This window comes from Helianthus annuus, chromosome 11, assembly GCF_002127325.2.
Source record: "Helianthus annuus cultivar XRQ/B chromosome 11, HanXRQr2.0-SUNRISE, whole genome shotgun sequence".
Classification (NCBI taxonomy): domain Eukaryota; kingdom Viridiplantae; phylum Streptophyta; class Magnoliopsida; order Asterales; family Asteraceae; genus Helianthus; species Helianthus annuus.
In genome coordinates, this window is record NC_035443.2 from 45,724,583 (window position 1) to 45,748,503 (window position 23,921).

The 23,921-nt window shown below is 34.8% G+C and overlaps 1 protein-coding gene and 1 long non-coding RNA gene across 4 annotated transcripts; one reads left to right on the forward strand and one right to left on the reverse strand.

Annotated features, from left to right (window-relative positions):
- Positions 1–934: 934 nt before the first annotated feature.
- Positions 935–15,566, reverse strand: LOC110890127 (probable LRR receptor-like serine/threonine-protein kinase At1g56140). 3 transcript variants are annotated; one of them, XM_022137699.2, is made up of 23 exons: positions 15,129–15,566; positions 14,609–14,801; positions 14,436–14,507; positions 13,933–14,004; positions 13,777–13,848; positions 13,614–13,685; positions 13,358–13,429; positions 13,074–13,145; positions 12,919–12,990; positions 11,390–11,455; positions 11,249–11,320; positions 11,051–11,122; positions 10,862–10,927; positions 10,675–10,740; positions 10,441–10,550; positions 9,956–10,371; positions 3,496–3,694; positions 3,239–3,409; positions 2,817–2,944; positions 2,512–2,722; positions 2,184–2,415; positions 1,971–2,121; positions 935–1,533 (listed from the first exon to the last, which is right to left on the reverse strand). In XM_022137699.2, the coding sequence occupies exons 1-23, from the start codon at positions 15,256–15,258 to the stop codon at positions 1,216–1,218; spliced, it is 3,105 nt and encodes a 1,034-aa protein (XP_021993391.1). In that variant the 5' UTR covers positions 15,259–15,566; the 3' UTR covers positions 935–1,215. The 3 variants fall into 3 exon arrangements, with proteins under 3 accessions (XP_021993391.1, XP_035835640.1, XP_035835639.1); XM_035979747.1 differs by having other exon boundaries at positions 14,436–14,502; positions 14,609–15,562; XM_035979746.1 differs by lacking the exons at positions 13,777–13,848; positions 13,933–14,004.
- Positions 15,567–20,532: 4,966 nt separating this feature from the next.
- On the forward strand, positions 20,533–22,509 carry LOC118483936. The gene is made up of 3 exons (XR_004872460.1): positions 20,533–20,679; positions 20,746–20,827; positions 22,240–22,509. It is a non-coding gene; the product is annotated as an uncharacterized LOC118483936 (long non-coding RNA).
- The last annotated feature ends 1,412 nt before the right edge of the window (positions 22,510–23,921 follow it).

Genomic DNA, 23,921 nt, shown 5'->3' on the forward strand with positions numbered 1-23,921 from the left:
AATGCACGAATATGAAGTATTTTAAGGACAGGCACAACCACTATCAGATGATGAAATAGCGTACGATGAGTCAATACGCTCACCTAGCCCCCAAGCAACTAGATTAGCGGATGATGAAATGTTAAAGACGACACGAGTCAACGACGAAGGCGAATGAGCGATTAGTTAAAAAAATTGTGCTGGATATTTTTATGCCTTTTTTATTTAAATCTATGTAATGTTAGCTATAAAAGTATTAAAAATAAATAAAAAATGTAATTTATTAAGTTTATTTTATGTGTTTTATTTTTTATAATATTTTCCAGAATTTTAGGATTTTTAAAAAATTTAACAGAGAAAACCAGTTTTTTAACCGGTTGTAGGTTCATCGGTTATTATTAATCAGTCGGTTAATTACGGTTATGATTTTCATATTAAAAAACTAGTTAATAACCGACCCGGTTAAAGCTATAACTGGTTCGTTTTCCCAAAAAAACCGACCGGTTCGGTTACAAAAGAAACCGATTTATACACCTCTAGCTACAAATAATTTATTTGTTGCATTTGGGCCTGGGCCCGGGCCCAAAACAGATGGCTGCCCAACAACAAAACCTTGGTTTCCACGTTGATTTGGTCAAGATAAGGTACCGGTACCGAATTTACCGAACCGGACTTACCGGACCGGAAGGTCACTATTTCTATCATAGGCGTCTGACCGGTTCCAAACATCGCGTGCAGGAGTGCCAATCGGTGGAACCGGTAACTCATTATTCAACAACTGTAATAATCCTAATGGTTTGATGATTGTAACAACTTGATTTTCCAATTCAAATAGTTATCATCATCAAGTTTAATTGACTAGAAAATTGGTGATATTTGGTAAAGGATTCGACTGATTCGAAGTACCTTCATTTGTAGTAGATCTAGCAGCCATGGAAGACGAGTAGAGAACAGATTTAATGAAGAAGATTTGATGTAGATATGAGAAGATAACAAAGCAGATTTGTCTAAGAATATAACAATAGTCCTCACTATATATAGCTGAGGATGTACTTGTAGATCAGCTAACTACCATGACCTAGCAATATAACAAACTGATCTCAACTAACGAACTCTACACAAGCTCTAATACATTTTGTCTTTAATTTTTTATTGATGATTAGTTGATTACAATGTTTTATTATTAACAATCTCATAGTACCATGAAGTATGGGTCTGGTAGCATAATCAGGTTGGTTAGCTTGGTGAAAGAGTGGAGTGACTTGTAATTTTTGGCACAGAATATGTAGCTGAAGTGGGAAGATCACTTATAAAGTTTGTAACATTTTTAAAATCAAAGCCGGTCAAATACCAGGGCCGCATAATAACAGCTTGTGTTTCCGTGTCTCCTGAAAGCATCGCCACAACTCGGGACATTGGCGGTCTTTGCGTCGGTGAGATTTGGGTGCATAAAAGGGCGATTCTCGTCACTCTTTTTACTTCATTTTCATCAAATTCGGACAGTTTTTCATCCACCAGCTCAACTTCATTATTAGCTTCATGTAGGTTCCATGCCTAAAATCATATCAAAGGAATTACACATACAAAGGGTTAATAACTTAATATCATGAAAAGAAAAACCAATATATTATCATATATTATTTCATAGAAAGAGCCATTCAGCCTATTTTTGTTATATTAAAGTCACTCCATTTGTAAAAATATATGCGAGAAAGTCACTAAACTAATATTTGCATAATATAGTCACCAAACTTGTATACAATGCACGTAAATTTGAAATTGGAGAGTTTAAGATTTAATATACATGATTATTTTTCAATCTTAAGTACATGCTTATTATACAAGTTTAGGGCCTTTAATGTGTGTATACAATTTAGAGATTTTTTCTTGTATTTTTTACAAGTTTGGGGACTTTAAGATTTGTATAATATAGTTATTTTAAAATTAAACAATTTATAGGAATAACGAAGAAGAAGATGAAAGATGCCAACCCATTCAAGAAGATATATTTGTTCATCTTCCGAAGCTGGATCTGAGTTACGCCTTCCACTGATAATCTCTAGAGCTAAAACTCCAAAACCAAACACATCAGCTTTTTCTGTAAGGTGTCCACGCATTGCATACTCCGGTGCCAAATACCCACTACAAAATACATAAAATCATCAAAACTTCATCAAAGTCACACTTATAATATAAAATCTTACAATGTGCCTGCAACACGAGTACTCATGTGTGTTTTCTTGTCATCATAAAGTTTGGCCAAACCAAAATCTGAGATCTTAGGGTTGAGATCAGTATCAAGTAAAACATTGCTAGCTTTAACATCTCGGTGTATAATCCTTATTCGAGACTCCTCATGCAGATATGCAAGACCACGTGCTATCCCAAGGCATATTTCAAACCGGGTGGCCCAATTAAGAGAGAGCCTGTTGTCTCCTGCATCATAGACCCGAATTTAACATTATAGCTTTATACTCTAGATTCATGTCTAAAAACTGTAGTTTATGATGAATGTAATGTCATATCTCTTACCAAATAGTGCCTGATCAAGACTCTTGTTCTCGAGATACTCATAAACAAGAAGTCGGTTCTCTCTTTCAATGTAGTATCCATATAACTTAACAAGGTTGCGGTGTTGGACAGTAGATGTTGTAGCAATTTCAGCAATAAACTGAGTCTTGCCCTGGTGGGAGGCTACAGCGAGTTTTTTAACAGCTATTACTCTTCCATCATTCAGTGTTCCCTGATTACCATCAAAAAGGTTTTAAGGAGTAAGCATGGTTAAATTTGATCAGTTTAAGACGCAAAAATGGACCGTTGATGAGAGTATAAAGTACCTTGTAAACAGGTCCAAAACTTCCCTCGCCAAGCTTATTAACAGGACTAAAACCATCTGTTGCATCCCTCAGGTCCTCATAACTAAAGGTATCTGGTCTGGCGTCAATTCCCAATAACTCTGTAGCCTCTGTATACAATTAACGTGTCATGTATGATTGTACCAAAAGTACATTTTTCCAACAATATTCTTAATTTTGAAATGTTATATGTAAGATTTTATGCATCATATTCCTTTTAAAGTAAACGTGTTGAAGTTGCATATATTCCTAGTAACTTCTATAGCTCTATGGAGTTGTTTAATTATGATTGTTTTCAGATTATTTTTATGTAACTGTAAAAGAAATGTGCTGTACAGTTGGGTACAAATATGCAAATGGAAAACATTTGTCATCTATATCATAAGCAAAGTTCCAGAAAATGCCTTCATAATTGTCAGAGATATCATGTTTTTTCCTCTGCTGACGAAAAATATATAGGGCTAATGATGACATAAAGCTAACAACTGCAACAGGAACCACAATCCCAACAATTAAACCGGTCCTATTCTTCTTCTTTGTGGAAGGTGGGGTGTTGCTCACACTGGGGCGGAAAGCTGTACAAAAATAAGTAAAGGTTAGTAACTGTCAAGTATCAAGAACTCCAAGTTAGGGAACCAACTTCAAGAAAGAAGTTTAGTACTTGGGGTGGCACTGATTGCTGAGATAAGAGGTCCAAAAGTCCCTTGATTAGGTACGCAGCAAGTCCCTTTTCCAGACCAGAATAGATGTATTTCAAGGTAGTTATCTGAAACCTGAACTGTTGCTTGCCCTGAAACAGGTCTAAAGGAGGCCCCTTTTGCTGCCCTTTTTATATCGAAATCTTGAAACACCAGGTTTCCCTGAAAGAAACAGGATTTGACAAACTAATGACAGAAATTAAACAAAACAATAACACTATATATGCTTCATACTAGAGGTGCAAAAAGGAGTGAGTCAGGCAGGCAGGCTGGGCAACGGGTTGAAACGAGTCACTCTTGGTATGGGTCAAAACAGGCCTGGTTTGGTGCCTGTTTTGACTGGAATACCTTTTTCATAATGACTGATTCTTTAATAACCTAGGAGGTTGTATGCACTAAGAATAGAGTTTGGATAACTATGAACCCATTTTATCCATTCCCCTTTTAACTAATATTTCGATCTGCCCTTATTTGACCTGTTTGAGATTAATACCAACCCAAATCAATCAATTTATTGGTAAATGGGCCAAAATGTCATATCTACTTCATGGAAATGTCACGCATTATTTTAATAAGTAGCAGTTCCATGTGTTCGAAACAACTCTAGCCTCCAATGGCAAGCCACTTGAGGTAAAGGTTTTCTAGCCCTGAAGGCCTTTATGTTGGATATCAAAGGCTTGTGCAGCGGATTGTTTGTGTGAATCCATGTTACTCACAGTGTGGAAAAATGCAGGGAAAACAAGAATGATGAATGAATAATGGAGTGGACAAATCGAATGGAAATGTCTTGATACCGGTTATCGTTCCCGGCAAGACATATATATTGAAATCATAATCTCTTCACATCCTATATAAGTATTAGGGTTTATTATGTAATTAGTTAATAGTTAGATAGATAGTTTAGATTTATTATCAAGTGGCGGTTACAAAATTGAAGGACCAAAGTTGACAAGATGGAAGTTTGAAACTTCCCTCCATAACCGAATGGGTGTGTCTCTACACACACACACCATTTCGAATCGGTGCAAGACAAAAAGAACAAAGGGACGCGACGGTTGGAACGAGTGGACAGGATTCAACATACCTCTTCATCTTCGATTACAACCACAAGATCAAAAGACATACCTATTCGCGAAGAGACACGTCTATTGGTTCGCACCTCTTCGATTAGTATAAATAGAATAGATTGATTCATTTGTAACTAACACACTCTCTTATTCATTCACTTGTACATATTCACAGTTTGTATTCATTCAATAAAGGTTAGTTTATTCGTTCATTGTGTTTTTCATTGTTCGTTATCAAGATTCTGGGCAACAGTGGTATCAGAGCCTAGGGCTCAAATTCGTTTCGGGAAGATAATCATCAGGCGGGTGGTTGAATTCCCTGACAATTCTGATCACGCAGGAGGCGTTGATTGGGTTGTTCTTTGTTAAGTTTTAACATCAATCGCACCAAGCGGGTACGATTGTTGTTCGTTCGTTAATCGGTCATCAGGAGGGTGTTCGATTTTTGATCCGATCATCACTGAGGGTGTTTGGATTCTGAGTTTTTTTGTTAATTCAAATCACGGCAAGAGGCTACGGTTCGGGTTAAGAAGACGGAAGCAAATCTGAGAAGTTTGTATTCCGGTTTAAGGTTTGAAGAAGCAATCGCAAATCTGAGAAGTTTGGGTTGTTTGAAATCTGCAAAAGACACAAAATCTGAGAAGTTTTGTGATATCAAAGCATCAAGAGGGTGTTCGTTTGAGAAGTTTAGTCGCAAATCAAGCGGGTTTGGGGCTGATTTTTGGTTTGTATTTAGAGAGTCACGAATCAAGAAGGAAGAAGAAAAAAAACGCAGCCAAGAGGGTTGTTAAGAAAAGTCAGAAAAGAAAACCGTGCGGTGAATCACGATAAGAGAAGTCGGTCGGTTCGCAAATTCCAGGTTCTACGTTCTATTTTTTCTGGAATTTATATAAGATTTAGAAATTGGTTTGATTCCACGTTAGAAAGTTAGTGTGAATTTTTTGGAATCATAAACTTCGGTTTTAGGAGAAAATCAAAGTTTAGAAAGTGAAAATTGTTGAAAAGAAATTATGGCGGATTCAGGAGGAGCCTCTCCGTCAAACGCGGTAGTAATTAGAGAGGGTAGTTCGTTCTCCCAGTTTCAGTGTCCTATTTTAAAGTCTACAAATTATACGGTATGGGCAATCCGTATAAAAACCATTTTGAGGGCAAACGGTTTATGGGAAATGATAGAACCAAAAGAAAATACGCAAGCGGATGAAAAGAAGGATATGATGGCAACCGCTTATTTATTTCAAGCACTACCGGAAGATATGATAATACAAGTTGCAAGTTGCAAGAGTGCAAAAGAAATTTGGGATGCATTAAAGACTAGGCACGTCGGTGCAGATCGAGTGCAAAAGGCACGTCTTCAAACGCTCAAAACAGAGTTTGAGATGTTAAAGATGAAGGAGGAAGACACTATCGATTCGTTCACTGCAAGACTAATTAGCATTGTCACGAGGGCAAGTGGTCTTGGATCAACTTTTGATCAACCGACTTTAGTACGGAAACTTCTGAGTTCTGTACCAAAAAGGTTCGTTCAAATTGTTGCAACCATTGAACAATTCGCTGATTTAGAAACAACGACGCTAGACGAGACAATTGGAAGATTGAAAGCTTATGAAGAAAGGACCGGTTTGGTGGATGAAAACCCGGTATATAATCAAGAGAAACTTATGTATACGCGACGCGACAAGAACTATGGTCGTGGAAGGCGTTTTGGGAAGAATGGACAAGGAAGGTTCAACTCATCGCAAGACAAATGGCGTGATGGAAAGTTCAAACAAGAAGATGATGATGAAGACTCATCACATGATGCTTACAAGAGTAGAAGCAACCAAAGGAAGTTTGGGAAGGATTTAAGCAAGATAAAATGCTACAATTGCCAAAAGTTTGGTCATTATGCCTCAGATTGTCCTGAGTCAAACGAAAGAGAAGAAGAAACAAATCTGGTGCAGGAAGACGATGAACCAACTCTCCTAATGGCAATCAAAGAAGACTGCAATGATCTACTTCAACAAGTGCAGGATGGCAAGCAAGACATGGAGAAAGATCAAGGTGCAACTTAAGGATGTTCGAGATTAGGGGGTGAATGAAATCATAATCTCTTCACATCCTATATAAGTATTAGGGTTTATTATGTAATTAGTTAATAGTTAGATAGATAGTTTAGATTTATTATTAAGTGGCGGTTACAAAATTGAAGGACCAAAGTTGACAAGATGGAAGTTTGAAACTTCCCTCCATAACCGAATGGGTGTGTCTCTACACACACACCATTTCGAATCGGTGCAAGACAAAAAGAACAAAGGGACGCGACGGTTGGAACGAGTGGACAGGATTCAACATACCTCTTCATCTTCGATTACAACCACAAGATCAAAAGACATACCTATTCGCGAAGAGACACGTCTATTGGTTCGCACCTCTTCGATTAGTATAAATAGAATAGATTGATTCATTTGTAACTAACACACTCTCTTATTCATTCACTTGTACATATTCACAGTTTGTATTCATTCAATAAAGGTTAGTTTATTCGTTCATTGTGTTTTTCATTGTTCGTTATCAAGATTCTGGGCAACATATATATGTATTCATATAAGACAGTTATGAACGGTTGGATTTGGAGGGAAAAACTACCCTTCGAACCGGTGCATACCAACCATCATAACCATACGAGTATATAGATTATTACATACATAAATATAAGTCACATAATCAATAGTTATACGTATAACTATTCGAATATAAAAAAATAATTATGTTTATATGTTCTAATACACTCCCCTAAACATAATTATGTTTAAAAGAGTGCATTAACACACTTCGGTTGGCATCATCCACGGCTACCTTGCTCGATTGAAGTTGAACTTCCTCCTTGTTTGCAGCCTTTTAATTCCTTGCCAGTCATTACCCGCGTAAAATGCATAGTGCTCGGCTTCCTTACCTGCAGAATCTTCACTGGTTTCATTCCTCACCGTTTAATCTGCACCATGCTCCGCCACTACATCTCCATCACTTCTGCTCCTTCTTGGTTCTACCACACTTTTGACTACCTCCTTCTCTTGCACCATCTGTTGTGTTGTTTTGTATTTATAATAGTAGACAAGCACATCTAAAAACATAGCATATATAAGCCCCATGTACTCCCCTTCATTATAATCGAAGCCTATATCTTTTGCAACCATTGCCCACATGCTATTTTCTGTTATCCTTCGGTGTCCACCCTCTCTTTTAACTGCCATGTACAACTCCAACAGACTTACCTTTCGGTTGTCCGAAGCATATGCAGGAAGTGGTCTCGTGGTAATCCCTAATTTCTCCTTGAGAAACCAATCAACCATGTCTTCGAACTTGTTTTCTAAACTATACTTGTATTTATTAACATATTCTTCATCATCTAACATATCGAGGAGCGCTTTGCAGTCTTGGAATTCCTTAAATGTCATGGCTTGGTGTATTAGCACATTCCAATCCGGTTTATTTGATGATAAATTCAGATTTTCGAAGTAATGATTCAGATAATCTGATTTAAGTACTTCATATTCAGATTCAAACATGACCAAAGATTCTTTTTCTCTTAAACATATTTCATCTTCTCTTGTAAGCCCGGAAACATCGCTCCTTCGATTTATAACCGGAATGCTAAACATAGGATAGATCTTACACTTATCTCCGGTAAACCTTACTGTGTACCCTTGTGTAATTAATTGATCGAGACTAAGTATGTTTCTATCTATGTCTGGAGTGTAAAAAACACTCTGCATTCGAATTTTTTCGGATCCAGATATTAATTCCTCAACCCCTATTCCCTTTACGAAATAAAAGTTGTTTTCTCCGGTTTTTGTTTCAACACCGAACATTCTTTTAATCCTTTTGAACATATCTAAATTCCCAGAGAAATGGTTTTTAAAAGTTTTACTTACGTACCAAATTTCGGACCAGAGTCCGCCATCAGTGCCCGGTTACAATGTATTCCATTCCCCAAACATTTTGTTGATCATCTTCTTCCACTTGTTGATGTTGGATTCCTGTGTTAACCGCCAGACGTATCAGTTGCGTTGCCTCATCGTTTTCTTTCGTTTTACATTATGAAATTTGATGTCCTGGCTTGTTGCAGTAGTAACATCGCCTCTCCAACCACCTTCGCTCCTTTTTTTCGTCGGCACAATGTTTACATGGTAACATGGATGAAGTTGGCCTGAGATCATCATCACTTTCGGAAGTGGCTCTGATACCACATTGTTGGATATCAAAGGCTTGTGCAGCGGATTGTTTGTGTGAATCCATGTTACTCACAGTGTGGAAAAATGCAGGGAAAACAAGAATGATGAATGAATAATGGAGTGGACAAATCGAATGGAAATGTCTTGATACCGGTTACCGTTCCCGACAAGACATATATATATGTATTCATATAAGACAGTTATAAACGGTTGGATTTGGAGGGAAAAAGTGAAAAACTACCCTTCGAACCGGTGCATACCAACCATCATAACCATACGAGTATATAGATTATTACATACATAAATATATATATAAGTCACATAATCAATAGTTATACATATAACTATTCGAATATAAATAAATAATTATGTTTATATGTTCTAATACTTTAGACCAGAATGATTGACGCCCAGGAGTGGGTGCTGACACCCTGCAAGCCTTATCCACTCTTGGTGGTTTAGTTAGGGCAATGGATTACTTAAAGGTTTACTTTATTCTTGACTGCTTTCTAGATAGAAAAGTGGATTACCATTGGCAACCTTTGGAATGCTTTAACTGCAAATCATTGGGGCATTCAACTGTCAGGAGCCAGAATCATAGCCAAACCCTTACTCAACCTCTGAAGAATGAAAGCGGTCCCTAGAAAGACTGATAATGCTAAAGATTGGAAAGTTGTGATGAGGCGCTTATATTCACTAAGGATGTCTTATGGTGCTATCTAATTGTCTCTAGTTTAGGGCCCTATCATGCCATGATGGGATTGGTCTTTACAATTGCTATGGTATCAAGATAAGGTTATTCGTATGCCACCATGATCCCCTTTAAGAGTTTAGTATAGGATTCTAACCTAGAAGGAAGAAGGCAGATGTAGTTGTTGCTACCGGTACATGGGCTTCTTCTTTGTATGCTCCAAGGGATGGTATGTAAGAGTAGATAGAGTTGAGTATGACATAACCAGAATATATGTGGCATCATTAGCCAATGCCTGTGATTTTAGAATAAATAAATTCTACTTTCTCTTCCCAGGTATGGGCGGGGGAAAAGCTATTCTAGCATCAACATGGATTGACCATAGACTTGGAGTCATTGCCATCTTAGAGCTAGGAGTTGCATTAAACATCTTTAACATCTATTTAAAACAAACCTGCAAATAAATGTCAAAGACACGTCTACCGGTACTTCTCCAAGTGGGACCATCTTCTATCTGTAGTTCGACAAAGTGGAGGGTAACTGTGTAGTTACCATTTTCCAGCCCTAAACCATAGTATCTTAATGATCCAGCAGAAAGTCGTGCTGTATGGAAAAGTTCCGAATCTAATGTATTTTTGAACCCGGATGAAGGGGACCACCACGATTCATTAATGTTATTATCCCTAAACAGTGGTATCGAATCTAAAGTATTTCCGAACATGGTGATCCTTTGACCAACATTGCTGACACCCCACCTTCTTTCATAATTAACATAATATGTTGCTACTCCCAGTTCTTCATCCTCTTCCCCGTGAAGTAACTGGTTATATGTGATTTGAGGACCACCACAATTGATTCCAAAGTCACTATCTGTATAATAACAATATCTAAGGGTGTTGATAAAAGAAAAAAAATAGAAACTCCATGTTTTTTGCTTACATCTTGGGGACCCACGAGAACAAGGGAAATTCCTTTGGAGACACTCTAAATCTGAAGGCAAACCACTAGTTCTTGAATCACCTAAAGTGAAGTTGTTCACAACTAAGTTACTGCAAATTGCATACATTACAAATATGACATTAGTTCCAAGACATATGCTTAAAATTGATTTCAATGAATCAAAATTCAGAAATTAATGACGTATTGATGTAATAGTCAACATCATGCACTTACAGCTGTAAGTTTTCCTCATTAACCCAAGAAGGAAGTGTTCCGGATAGGTCATTGTATGACACATCACTGCATGAAGGACACTATAAATAATTTACAAATGTATATGTATATATCATTTTCACTTGATTAACTCCAAATGATTCTTGCAAATATGGAAACTCCAAATGCAACAATGCATTTCACTTACATATTTTGGAGACTTGCGCTCTTTACATCAGGAAGGGTACCTTTTAAGCTATTGTTTCCTAGAATCCTGAGAATAATACAATCAAAAATAGATTTTTGTTGTTATATTAATGTCAACATCCATTCTCAGTTTTTTAATTCCAACATTGGGAAATAATATTTTATCATAGAAAGATAATATGTGTATTACAAGAAAGAGAGTTGACTCAAGTTGAACAACTCTCTTGGAATCTGTCCAATTAAATTGTTGAAACTCAAATCCCTGAGAAGTATACATCCATAGTTAGTACATGCAATGAAACCTAATAGATGTAGAAAATAATATCTGAGAGCTTTCCTTGAATAGTTTATATACTTATAAACTTCAATATCAATGTAGATTACTTACAATTGGGTCAAATTTTGATATTCTCCAATCTCAGTTGGAATAGGGCCAGAAATTCGGTTATTCCTCAAAACTCTGCAAGATATGATCTCGTTGTTCTTTTATTTTCAGGGTAGACTTAAGAAGGATTAAATATTTACTCACAGAATAGTTAGGGACTTCAAATCCCTTATAAAGTCCAAAGTTCCATTAGATAAACCACTTATCCTCCTGCAACATTCATAGAACCAGAGCACCCAGGTTTTAGATGGTTTAAAAAGCTATTATATGGGTCATTTTAACCCTTTTAAAAACTACAATGGGTTGTTTTGGGTTAAAAAAATTAAACAAGGAGATCAAAGTGGGTCACTTAAAAAGTTAAAACTCTTATCCACGGGTCAAGCTGGGTTGATGAAATTAAAAGTACGAGTCATACGGGTCATCATTAGGGTTTGAATAGAAAACCACGGGTGAACCTATAAAGAAGAAGATGGAATTGAAGAAACGTCGACTGAACATCATCTATTCCTCTTCCATGGAGCGGGTTTAACACTGAATGTCAGTGAATATCATCTTCAATAAAGCGGGTTTAAATTAGAAGATTAATTCATCATCTTAGAACATCATCTTCGTTAGGGTTTGAATAGAATCACAGGTAGATTAATTCTTCATTAGGGTTTGAAAGTTACGTCGTTTTCCGGTTCGTATAGGTTATTTTTAGTTTGATTTTGATTATTATCTGTTTAAGTTTTTGACGATTTAGATGTGTTTGTTATGTTTAATGTTTTGTTTTATGATAAAATTTAACTAATTAATTATGTTAGAAAAATAAAGATTTGCATGTGGAATTATGTTTGGAACTGTGAATTCAGTCTTGCTTCTCTGTTTTTTATTTATTAGGCTAAAATGTTGTATTTGATTGTATTGAGTTGGGTAGAGTTTTGTGGAACTGGTAGTCTGGTACAAACAATAGAACACATATTCTTGTAGGCAAAACAGTTGCATTTATTTTCCTAACTTGCAAGTGCTAGTTTTGTATTATAGTTTCTCAACATTGAAAATTAAGAGATTGTAATGTTGTTAAGATTTAAACCATTAGTTTGTAACTTAATTGTGTAAAGTGCAGTGGTGCCAATCAACAATGTAGAGAAGAAAAAATAGAAGCACAATGTATATCAGGTTTGGGTCATCAACCAGATATAATAATACATGTGTGTTCAATCTCCTTGCTTTGTTCGGAAAACAGGTTGCATTTGTTCACTCGTTTGAAACTAGACTAAATAGGTTGTGATCTTGTTTGTTAGTTTCATCTAGTCAACTTATACATGTTAATACGCCAGCCTAAAGCGATTGCCACCTTGCAATCTATGTACTATTCATTGCAGTCTTTGTAGTATTCAATGCAATTTCATGGTGTTCTTATCAGTTCAGTTCTGATTAGAGTCACATAGCCAACCCGGACCCGTTTCAACCCGACAAAATTGCCCCTTGATGTACAATCTCTCTCTTTAAAAAAAGGTATTTTTAACCAAACCGACCCGACCCGAAACCCGTTCTGACCCGGACCCGTTTTGACCCATGACCCAACGCGACCCGACCCGACCCAACCCGTTTGCCAGGTCTGGTTTAAATTACAAGATCAAATAAATTGAAAGTATAATAATCGATTCTTAAGAAAAAAAAAAAACACTTACAAGTCCTGCAAAGAGGTCAATCTAGAAAATGAAGGAGGTATTGAACCTTCAAAAGAATTCCCCTCAAACCTCCTATATGAATATCAAGCATGTAAATAACTATAAAGTTTTATCTCATATGTAACACCTTGAATATGCCATAGAAGTTAACTTACAATGACTGTATCTGTGTCCAATCCCCTATAAAGTCAGGTATTCTCCCTGTGAATTCATTATCAGAAGCCCATCTAACAGCACATGAATTGTCCATGATAAATTACGTGAATAATGATAATTAACGTAGAACAATAAACATAAGTGCTCCTATTTTATGAAAGTTGCAATTATTGACTTGGTGCTTAGCGCTTCATCAAAATTCGACTTTAAAAGAAGGTATTTCAATTTTAATGGGATAGATGAAGTACTACTTTGAAACACCACAAAAAGTAAGTGTTCTTACAATACAACCAGGTTCTGTAAACTAGCAAATGTTGAAGGTATTTCACCGCCAACTCCGGAACTATCAATGTATCTGAATAAATGAACATATATGAAGATGATTTAAGATTTGTTCAATGGCATTGCGTATAGACATGCACTGCAGAAAGGTAAATCCAGGAAAGAACTCCATAGGTATCTTTCATCCTAATTTATCCAAGAACCAAGCAATTCATTTAGAGAAAAACTTAGAAGATAAGAGTCATGAATTTCCTTACAGCTGTTCTAGTCTACGCAATTTTCCGAGTTCAGATGGCAGGGAACCATTGAAATTGTTTGTTCCAAATGCTCTGCAACATAGAATTTAACATTTCCTTCAACAAAAAGTCAAACAGAAGTTTCTGTTTGATGATAGGTAAACAAAAAGCAGAAAAAGCATACAACGATTTAAGGCTAGAAAGCTGTCCTAGCTCTGGTGGAATATCCCCAGATAAAGCATTGATGCCCACAGTCCTAAAGGTAAATTTCAGCTTCGTTCTAAATATGTTGAGGTTATAAATGATCACCGAATTAAAAGTATAAAATGGAAAGGCTTACAGCCACTGCATCCGACTTAAATTGCCAATTGAAGGTGACAAGGGACCTGTCAAATAATTCTGGGCCAAATTTCTGTAGCAACACTTGATTATTTAGCAGAGTACAAGCATAGATATTTAGACACACATATAGACAGTTGTATGTTTTAACTTTCAATAGTTACTGAAAGTAGTTAATAATATATACCAAGAGATGTTCTACAATTTTTAAGGGAGTCAACCAATTGTGTATTCCTTATGACTAACCATGGTATTTGCTAACATGCAAAAAGTAAAACAAGTAAAATGAGTAGTGTATTTGTAAATAACACCATGAGTATATATTAGATTGATAAATAACTTTGCATCATTCAGAGAAAATCACTTGCTTATCTACCTAGACATTTTTCTAACATACGTATCTCTAAAGGTATGGAAAGAATACTAGTTGAAAGGTACAAACGTAGTGCCAGATATAGAAATTGATAGTATAATACTATAGTTTAGAAATAATCGCATACATACAGAGTGGTAAGGTAAACCAAAGTCCAAAGTCCTTCTGGGATCGGGCCTACCACGTCCATTGCATAAACTTTTCTGGTAAAGCAACAATTGTCAAAATATACAGAACAGACGCATATAAGTACGTAACAGATGGATACACCTAGTAAAGGGGAAAATCCAAGGGAAGCACGTACAGGTGAGTGATGTGGCAAGTAGAATTGGGGAAACTACAATCACATTTGATGCCGGGATTGTAAGTGTTCATATCAAAGTCGGTATAGTCCACAGCAGCGCCGCTGCATGGTTCTCCGCTTAGGTTCCATCTCATACTTGTTAATAAACTTTCTGCTATCCCCCATTGCCTGAACATTTCATTTATAACTCGCACTACAACACAGTTTCATTCAAATCAAGATCATATTTTTTTATAAAATTGACAAAACCGAAAACTCAATTCACTAGCGAGATTGAGATCGTGAATTTCATTTCGAAAGAAACCTAACGTTACCCTAATCTAACTGCCAAAATCTCGAACTTCAACGCACGGACCATCGCACTCGTTATAGCTCGATTCATGAGCATGCTTAAACAAAAGTGATACATGCTCAAGCTTGATTAAGTAAACTCGATTCATGATCATAATAAATTAATTTTTGAGAGAGAGAGAGAGGGGTTGAATTGATAACGGAGAAACATAAAAATAGAGAATATAACCTTCAGCTGGATCGGTGGTGTTTTGAGTTTGAGCTATGGTGACCGTGATAATCAACCACAACCATGATCCAACCTCAAAAATCCTTAACTTGATCCTGCAGCCACCGCCACCTGCCATAGCTGCTTCCATCTTACAAAATCAACTGCAATCTCCTTATCAACGTTTTATTTGAAACCTACTTGCTGTTAAGGAGGGCAGTGTCCAATTCCAATCCTTTTGTATAAAAATCTTCAAGAATGATGAATGAATATGCTATCTAAAAGTCAGTTTATCATTGAAAAGTCAATCTGTAACTTTTCATTATCCAATATCTGATGGACGAATTTCAATTGAATGGTTCTAAATTTACACATGTGCAAAGTTATGCACACTTGCTACAGAAAAAAATATATAATACAGTGTGGCCTAAATTTGGTTTTAGCAAAACTTGAAATGGGTCAAGCTCACTCGTAGCCCCTCTCAATTAATACGATGGAAAATATTGAAAGCGTGTTGTGTATATAGTTTTTAAAAAGTTAATTAGAAAATATTTATAACTTTAAATAAAAATCACATCATGTCCCACTCGATTAATAGATCATCATTGTTGGGAAGAAGATAATAACTTATAGTATAGGGGCTACTGTGTAATATGGCGTTCTATATAAACACCATTTATATGTAAGGGTTAGGATCAAATAGGAAGTTTATTTTTGCTAGGAAGGATAGGAAGCAATAAGATTATGACATGTGGCAAAATTTAAAATAAAGGGGAAGGGTATTTTTGTCCAGCATAATTTATATCATATAACCCTAATCTCTAAGAAAACCCAATTCCATCAGAAGCAATAACGTATCATCATCCATCTTCATAGTGCTGCAACTCATGCCCATTCACCGTCATTTTCCGTCATCTTACCGGAATAGAATAGTCGGTTGGTGCCGACGACAACCGTCTTTTGTCGATGCAACCCCAATTTCGCCACCATCTCGATCTCCATCTCCGGGCTATTTTGTTGAAACTGAATCAAATGTGAATTTTTATTATGCGTCTGTGAAATTCGGCCTCAATATATTTTAATATTGAATTCTGGAGCAATTTCTGCAGGAAGACGATTAGTTCGAGATAGCACGCATACAAATACAGGTTTGAAGAAAAGCATTGCGTTTTATAATGACTGTTGTTTTTTTTATTATTTATTTGTTTTGTACAGTTACTGAATGGCAATTGGAGAATACCAACAAGAAATTGTGATGTTTCTTTATTTATTTGATTAAACTATTATGATAAATGGCAATTAAACTATTTAAAGTTTTAAGAAGTTGTGTTTTATTTGTTCTGTTTTTTAGTTGCGTTTTACAGTAACTCATTACGTTTTAAATTTGTTTTATAAAACACCATATTCATTGTGTTTAATCCATTGCGTTTTATAACACTATGAAAAAACAAGATTTTTGTGTTATTAGTCCATTGCAATTAATAAAAAATGAAAAACAACATTTTTGTGTTCTTATTCCATTGCGTTTTAGAAAAAAAAAAACTCATTTTTTATGTTTTTTTTTTTACATTGCGATTTAGTAATAACTCATTTTTTAATGCTTTTGTCCATTGCGTTTTAGGAAAAACTCATTTTTTGGTGTTTTTTGTCCATTGCGTTTTAGGAAAAACATATTTTTTTTTGTTTCTACTCTATTGCGTTTTAGGAAAAACACATTTTTATGTGTTTTTGGTCCATTGCGTTTTAAGAAAAAACACATTTTATGTGTTTTTAGTCCATTGCGTTTTAGAAAAAACACATTTTTATGTGTTTTTTGGTTCATTGCGTTTTAGAAAAACACATTTTGAAGTGTTTTTAGTCTATTGCGTTTTAGGTAAAACACATTTTTATGTGTTTTTAGTCCATTGCGTTTTAGAAATAACACTTTCTTTTGTGTTTTCTAGCCATTGCGTTTTACAAATAAGACATTTTTTTTGTGTTTTTGGTGCATTGCGTTTTAGAAAAATGTCATTTTTTAGGTTTTTTTTTTCATTGCGTTTTACGTAACGGGGGGTTTTTCTATTGCGTTTTACGCAACTGGGTTTTTAATTTTTTTTTTTAAAATATAGCAATAGTATACTCGTTTTAAAGATAAAAAAACGCTCGTTTTTTTGGTGTAATTTTTATAAAAAAATAATGTCGTATGAAAGAGTTATTAAGGTTTAAAAAATGGGGGGGGGGGAATTGGAGGAGAGAGAAACTATTGTCTTGGATTGACTAGAATGCCCCTAAACAAACTCACGCGCCTCTTTTCTTCCCTTCAATTTCCATCATTTAATCTTAGCCCTTGATTAACTAAATGGATGGTCAAGATCACTTCCTAGCCTTCCTAGCCAAATAAACTTCCTATTGTATCTCCACCCTTATATGTAACCCTAAATATAGTTTTCTTTTTCTCAATAAAGTTCAAACCCTATTACAAAGTTTATTCTCTATACCAGTCAACATGATTCTGGAACACGTTGCTCATCATCTACAATCTATCCCAGCCAATCCAACCTCAAATCTGAAACCAAACTCCGAAAATCGAATCAACTGCCGCCGCATACACTGCAGTCGCCGACATCAACATCGAAACAACAAGTTCCGACTGCACACCTTGTCTATCACTACTAGAAATCTTCATCTTTTACTACAAAAGTTTCCCACAAATTTTCTACAACTAAATTTTTACTACAACTTTCCTACAGTTTTTGCGACAAAAAAAAAAAAAAAAAAAAAAAAACCTAAAACTTTTCCGCAATTTTCAGACAAAATCGCCACGCAACATGAGTTTGTAGGAAATTTGTAGCAAATTGAGCTAGTTTCCTACAGTTTTCCCACAAAATGAAGTTAGTTATTTAATTTTAGTAAATTAAACAATTTTAATAAATAAAATACTTATTTTGTCAAAATTTTGTAGCGAATTGAGTTAGGTTGCTACAGTTTTCCGACAAAAAAAAAATTACTTTATTTTTATATTTCTTAATTTTAATAAATACTATAATTTAAAAAAATAAAATGTTATATTTGTCAAAAATTTGTAGCAAACTGAGTTAGGTTGCTACAGTTTTCCGACAGAACAAAAATACTTTATTTTATATTTCTTAATTTTAATAAATACTATAATTTAAAAAAATAAAATGTTATATTTGTCGAAAATTTGTAGCAAACTGAGTTAGGTTGCTACAGTTTTCCGACAAAACAAAAATTACTTTACTTTTTATTTCTTAATTTTAATTAATACTAAAATTTTAAAAAGAAAATGTTAATTTTGTCAAAAATTTGTAGCATATTGAGTTAGGTTGCTACAAGTTTCCGACAACAAAATTATTTTATTTTTAATTTTAATTATGTGAATAATTTTAAAAAATAAAATGTTAAATTTGTAGGAAATTGCTACAAATTTCCGACAAAAAAGTTGTTTTATGTCTTATTTCTTAATTTTACTTAAGTAAATAATTTTAAAAAATAAAATGTTAAATTTGTAGGAAATTTGTAGATAATTGAGCCAGTTTGCAACAATTTTTTTCACAAAAAAACGTTATTATTATATACTAGTAAAGTAAATAATGTTAAAAAATAAAACACTATAGTACATATCTTTTACGACATGATACGATACAATACAATACGATACAATATACTATACCATGCCACACCATGCCTATACCATATCATACCATACTACCCATCCATACTATACCATACCATACTACCCATCCATACCATACCATATGATATAGTATACGACACTACACTACTTGTAAAATACGATCCTATACTATATTATACGATACGATCCTATAATATACTACACTACACTATACTACATATACCATACTATACCATACAATATCATGCCATACCATACAATACAATACAATACCATACCAGACCAGACCAGACCATAACATATCATACCATAACATACCATGCCATACCATACCATACCATACCATACCATACCATACCATACCATACCATACCATACCATACCATACCATACCATACCATACCATACCATACCATACCATACCATACCATACCATACCATACCATACCATACCATACCATACCATACCATACCATACCATACCATATCTACCCCACCTGAACCTGACCCTACCCGAACCTGACCTTAACTCCTTGCAACCAGTTTCTACATCAGACTCACTAACACCTTGTCAAATGCTCCTGTTTCTATATGTATGTATGTATGTACGGTTATCTTGTAATCAGGCCGATTTGTAATGTTTTACTACTGATTAATCCGAAGAAGTTTTGTTTATCCATCTCTAATCTCTTTCGTCTTGAACTAATCCCACACTAATCACGGTTTCGGTCCCGAAACACGGTCCTACAGTATGTGTGTACATGTATATAATATAATTATTTGTTTTCCAAGCTCGAGCTCGAATTGGGCTTGGCTCATCTATTATTTTATTTTTATAATTTACGTTAGGGTAAATTACTTTTTGAGTCCCTGTGTTTTAGGGGTTTTAACCATTTGAGTCCAAATCAAAATATTTAACGTCCTGAGTCCCTATAGCCACTTTTCTTAAAATACTTTGATCTTAAACTAGACAAGTGCATTCCGTAAACCTAAAACATCAGTTCCCTGAATCGATGTTATCAGTGTCCGTGGTGGGAGAGATTTCAAGTGTCGCTTGTATACAACACCCCATAACAACATTGTTATTTGGCCAAACACCTTTGAAATCCCTAAAACAGAGGATTCGAGCAGATCTGAGACACAACAACACTTGTTTCAACACAACAATTAACAATATCAGAAACCCCCTTGTTTACGTGCATATATGAGAGAAGGAGAGAGAGAGACATGTAGAGTCGCACCAAATCTTTAGTCGGCGACAGAGATGGGGTGGTGGTGAAGATGAAGGGAGGGTTTAAGGTGGCGGATGCAGTGGGGTTTGAGGTGGAGTTTACAGACGTTGATGGATGAAACGGTGGTTGATATCGCCTGAGAGAGTTTATGGTGGTGGTTGGTTGCTTGAAGTGGAGATAAGGGTAAAGAAGATAAGGTTATTTACTTTTTAATTATAAGGGTATTTAGATCATTTAACAATACTTAACCAAAAACTTTTAACAGTGTTAGAAATTTGGACTCAAATGGTTAAGAAAAATTGGTTATAGGGACTCAGGGCGTTAAACATTTTGATAAATCTGTTTATAACATAAGATATCTATATATACTTAATTACAAATAAAATTATTCACTTAATTAAAATTAAAAATAAAATAGTTAATTTGTATATAAATAATTATTATCATATAAATATATATAGTTAATAAATTAAATAAAAGCTATATAAAATATCTTATATAAATGAAAGAGGGAACTCCAAAATGAAAATGTTAAATATTTATTTTGTCCCGCTTAATTTTTGGCGCTGCTATTTCCCTCCCAATTCTCCCACCAAAGTTCTAGCCCTAATTCCCAATTCCCCCACCAAAGTTCCAGCCCTAATCGTCCCAACCAAAACTTAGAGGGCAGCTACTACTGGTGGTTTTAGGGGAAGCTCCAAAATTGGTAAGTAATTTTGTCTTTAAATCATGCTCTTACTCTTAACCCTCTTTAAGATTTGTCTTCGACCAGTCTAAATCGCTTGGAGTTGGTGGTTTCCTGCCATCGTGAGGCTCAAAGTGGTGGTTTCCAGTGGCGCTCGTGTTTACTACAGGTACCAAACTACCTTTAATTTCAATATTGTAAAAACCAGTTTAGTTTATATGGATTATTGTATTTCTATATCTTTGTTTTTTAACTTTCAATCCACTGTTGTTGATAATTAAAAATTTTATATGGATTATTGTATTTCTATATCTTTGTCACTCAACAACTAACTAGCAATCAACTGTGAGCTGCAATACTCAGAATTTCATATAGACAAACTTGAAATTTTATCTTTCATATAGAAATTTTATATGGATGTGGTTGACTGAACTTGAAGACAAGCTAGACAATACTTTTTGAAAGTACATAGCAGTTAAAAGTTGGTGACTAAAATGGAACAAATCACGTAGAGAAAAAATGCTTTTCAAGTCTACTTGTGTGCTTCAAAGTTAAGTAAAACCTCTTATGTGTACAAAATACACGTAGAGAAAAAATGACATATGCTTTTTAGGATTACAAACAAAAACAAGTTGGTGACTAAAATGGAACAAATCATAGCAGTTAAAAGTTGGATCTAGATGTGCAGAGTGAAACCTCCTGAAAAACTACACAAAAATTTCTTTATTCAAGTGAAACTTAAGTTGTAAACTTAGGTCTCGATTCGATACTGGTCAATTCAGGTTGTGTTTTATCCCTAATGGGTCAACCTAGTGAGTAACCAATAAAGGAAACGGGTCAAAACTCAAAGTGTGCACTTAATGCATATAACCCTGACTCATTTTATTAAAAAAAAATCATATAATTATATAATGGGATAATGTATATGGGCACCAAATACTCTTTAACTTCTTTCATTAAGTCAACGCATGTATTGAAACTACTTCACAGGACAAAAACATGCTTAGTGAAGAAAATGCCATATAAATATTTACAAAGACAAAAATACCCTTGTATCTATTTACCAAAAGAACTTGACTTTTTTGACATTTTTTGATGATAAAAACCTGCATTTTTTGGGTTTTTTTTTTGCTGAAAAAACCTGCAGATTTTTGGGCTTTTTTTTGCTGAACGACCCTTCAATATTTTATGATAAAAACCTGCATTTTTGGGGGATTTTTTGCTGAAAAACCTGCAGTTTTTAGGCCTTTTTTTGCGGAAATAACCTGAACTTTTATTACTTTTTTTGATGATAAAACCCTGCTGTTTTTGGCGTTTTTTTTTCGCTGAATTAAACCTTCAGCTTTTTGCCGATTTTTTGCTCAAAAAACCTTATAAGCAACGTACATGTCGTTAACTGACAACGTACACGTCGTTAACCGAATTTTTGCCGATGCTGTGTTTACTGAACAGTTTACCTATTTTATGGTTATTGTTATAATGCCCTTGCAACTGATAATCCCCCTAAATATGTGTTTAGTGTTACAATTTGTTTTTTTTTTATTAATATGTATTAATAATGTCCACTTTGATGAATTTTAGCTTAAAAAGGTTCAAGTAGAGTTGGAAAAAGAAAGAGAGGCCCGAAAAAAATATGGAAGCTCGTTTTGCACAATGGGAACAAGAGCGGGCCGAGCGTGAATGGGAGCGAGCCGCAAATGCAGTATGGCAAAAAAAGATGGAAGAAATGATGAATAGTTCAAGGAAAAAGTAAAGATCGTGTTCATTTTGTAATATGAAAACACGCTTTTCATATTACAAAAGCTCGTTTTCATATTAACTTTCGGTTTGTATTACATTTTGAAACGTTAAACTCGTATTAGTTTTGTAATATGAAAACGCGCTTTTCATTAGAAATTTTTGGTTATTATTACAAAAGCGCGTTTTCATATTAACTTTCGTTTTGTATTACATTTTGAAACGTTAAGATCGTATTAATTTTGTAATATGAAACGCACTTTTATTAGGATTTTTGGTATTCATATTTAAATATCGTGTACAGGTTTTTTCTATTTTCTAAAAATTTCCTGCAATTATTTGCAAAAAAAAAGAAAAAAAATATGATTTTATTAAAAAAAATTGTCGCAAATTTGTCGGAATCTGGTAACTTTATTTCTGTAGGAAATTTGTAGGTACCATGTCGCAAAAAAAAAAAAAAAAAAAAAAAAAAACTAAAATTTGTAGGAAATTTGTCTAAAATAGTTTTTAGAGTTTGTAGGAAATTTGTCGGAATCTGGTAACTTTATTTCTGTAGGAAATTTGTAGGTACCGTGTCGCAAAAAAAAAAACTAAAATTTGTAGGAAATTTGTCTAAAATAATGTTTAGAGTTTGTAGGAAATTTGTCGAAAATGGTTTTTTAATTAATTGTTTTCTTAAATTATTATTATTATTAAAAATGACTAAAATAAAATATTAATAAAGTATGTAAAAAGTGGGATTTGTGACAAATTTGTCGAAAAATGGTAGAAAAGGCTTTAAAAAATTGTCAGAATTTTGTGGAAAGTTTTGCGATGGTTGTTATTTGTCGGAAAGTTGTAGCAAATTTTGTGGTAGTTTTGTCGCAATCATACTTTCCGACAAGGATTTTTCACACGGACCAGTTTTGTCGCAAATTTGTAGCTAAGGCCAATTTTCCACAGATTTGCTACAAATATGCTTGTCGTAAATCTGGCTTTTTTCTAGTAGTGTATTCAGCCCATCTCCGACCGCACAACAGAATCTTCAATCCGGATCCACTGCGTCTACCGCCGCATCCATCTTTGTCATAAACCCTAGTTCAGCTGCACACCTTGTTTATTTAGCCGCACACCAAAACCAAAACCCTAAAATTTTTCAGTAAAACCCTAATTTTTTCAATAATTCTGATGCACACTTATTGGGGATACTACGTGCAGATTTGTTGAGGATTTGGGTGACATTAAATCTTGAACGAGAGTTCAAGTTGGCCGACGTATTTGATAAATACGCCGGTAAGATAACGTTCACTGCGTATATAGTGACAAACTGAGCGGATTTGTTCTTAATCTGGTGGATTTACTGAAGTCCATAAGCTAGCGGATTTGTTTTGTTCTGGGCACCTCAAATCTTGAACGAGAGTTCAAGTTGCCCGATGTATTTGATAAATACGCCGGTAAGATAACGTGCTCGGCGTAGTTCTCCCGGATTCGTTAGTCCAGCGTATTTAAATCATAAATGCGACTTCAAGTGTCCAACGTATTTGAGA

Bases quoted from the DNA above. Each gene is read 5' to 3' on its own strand.
- LOC110890127 (XM_022137699.2), bottom strand. From the start codon at position 15,258: ATGGAAGCAGCTATGGCAGGTGGCGGTGGCTGCAGGATCAAGTTAAGG. The intron at 14,005-14,435 runs GTATGTATGCGA...GTGTTGCTACAG, and splicing joins TTGGTTTACCTTACCACTCT to AAATTTGGCCCAGAATTATT. The intron at 10,741-10,861 runs GTAAGTGAAATG...TCCTTCATGCAG, and splicing joins AGCGCAAGTCTCCAAAATAT to TGATGTGTCATACAATGACC.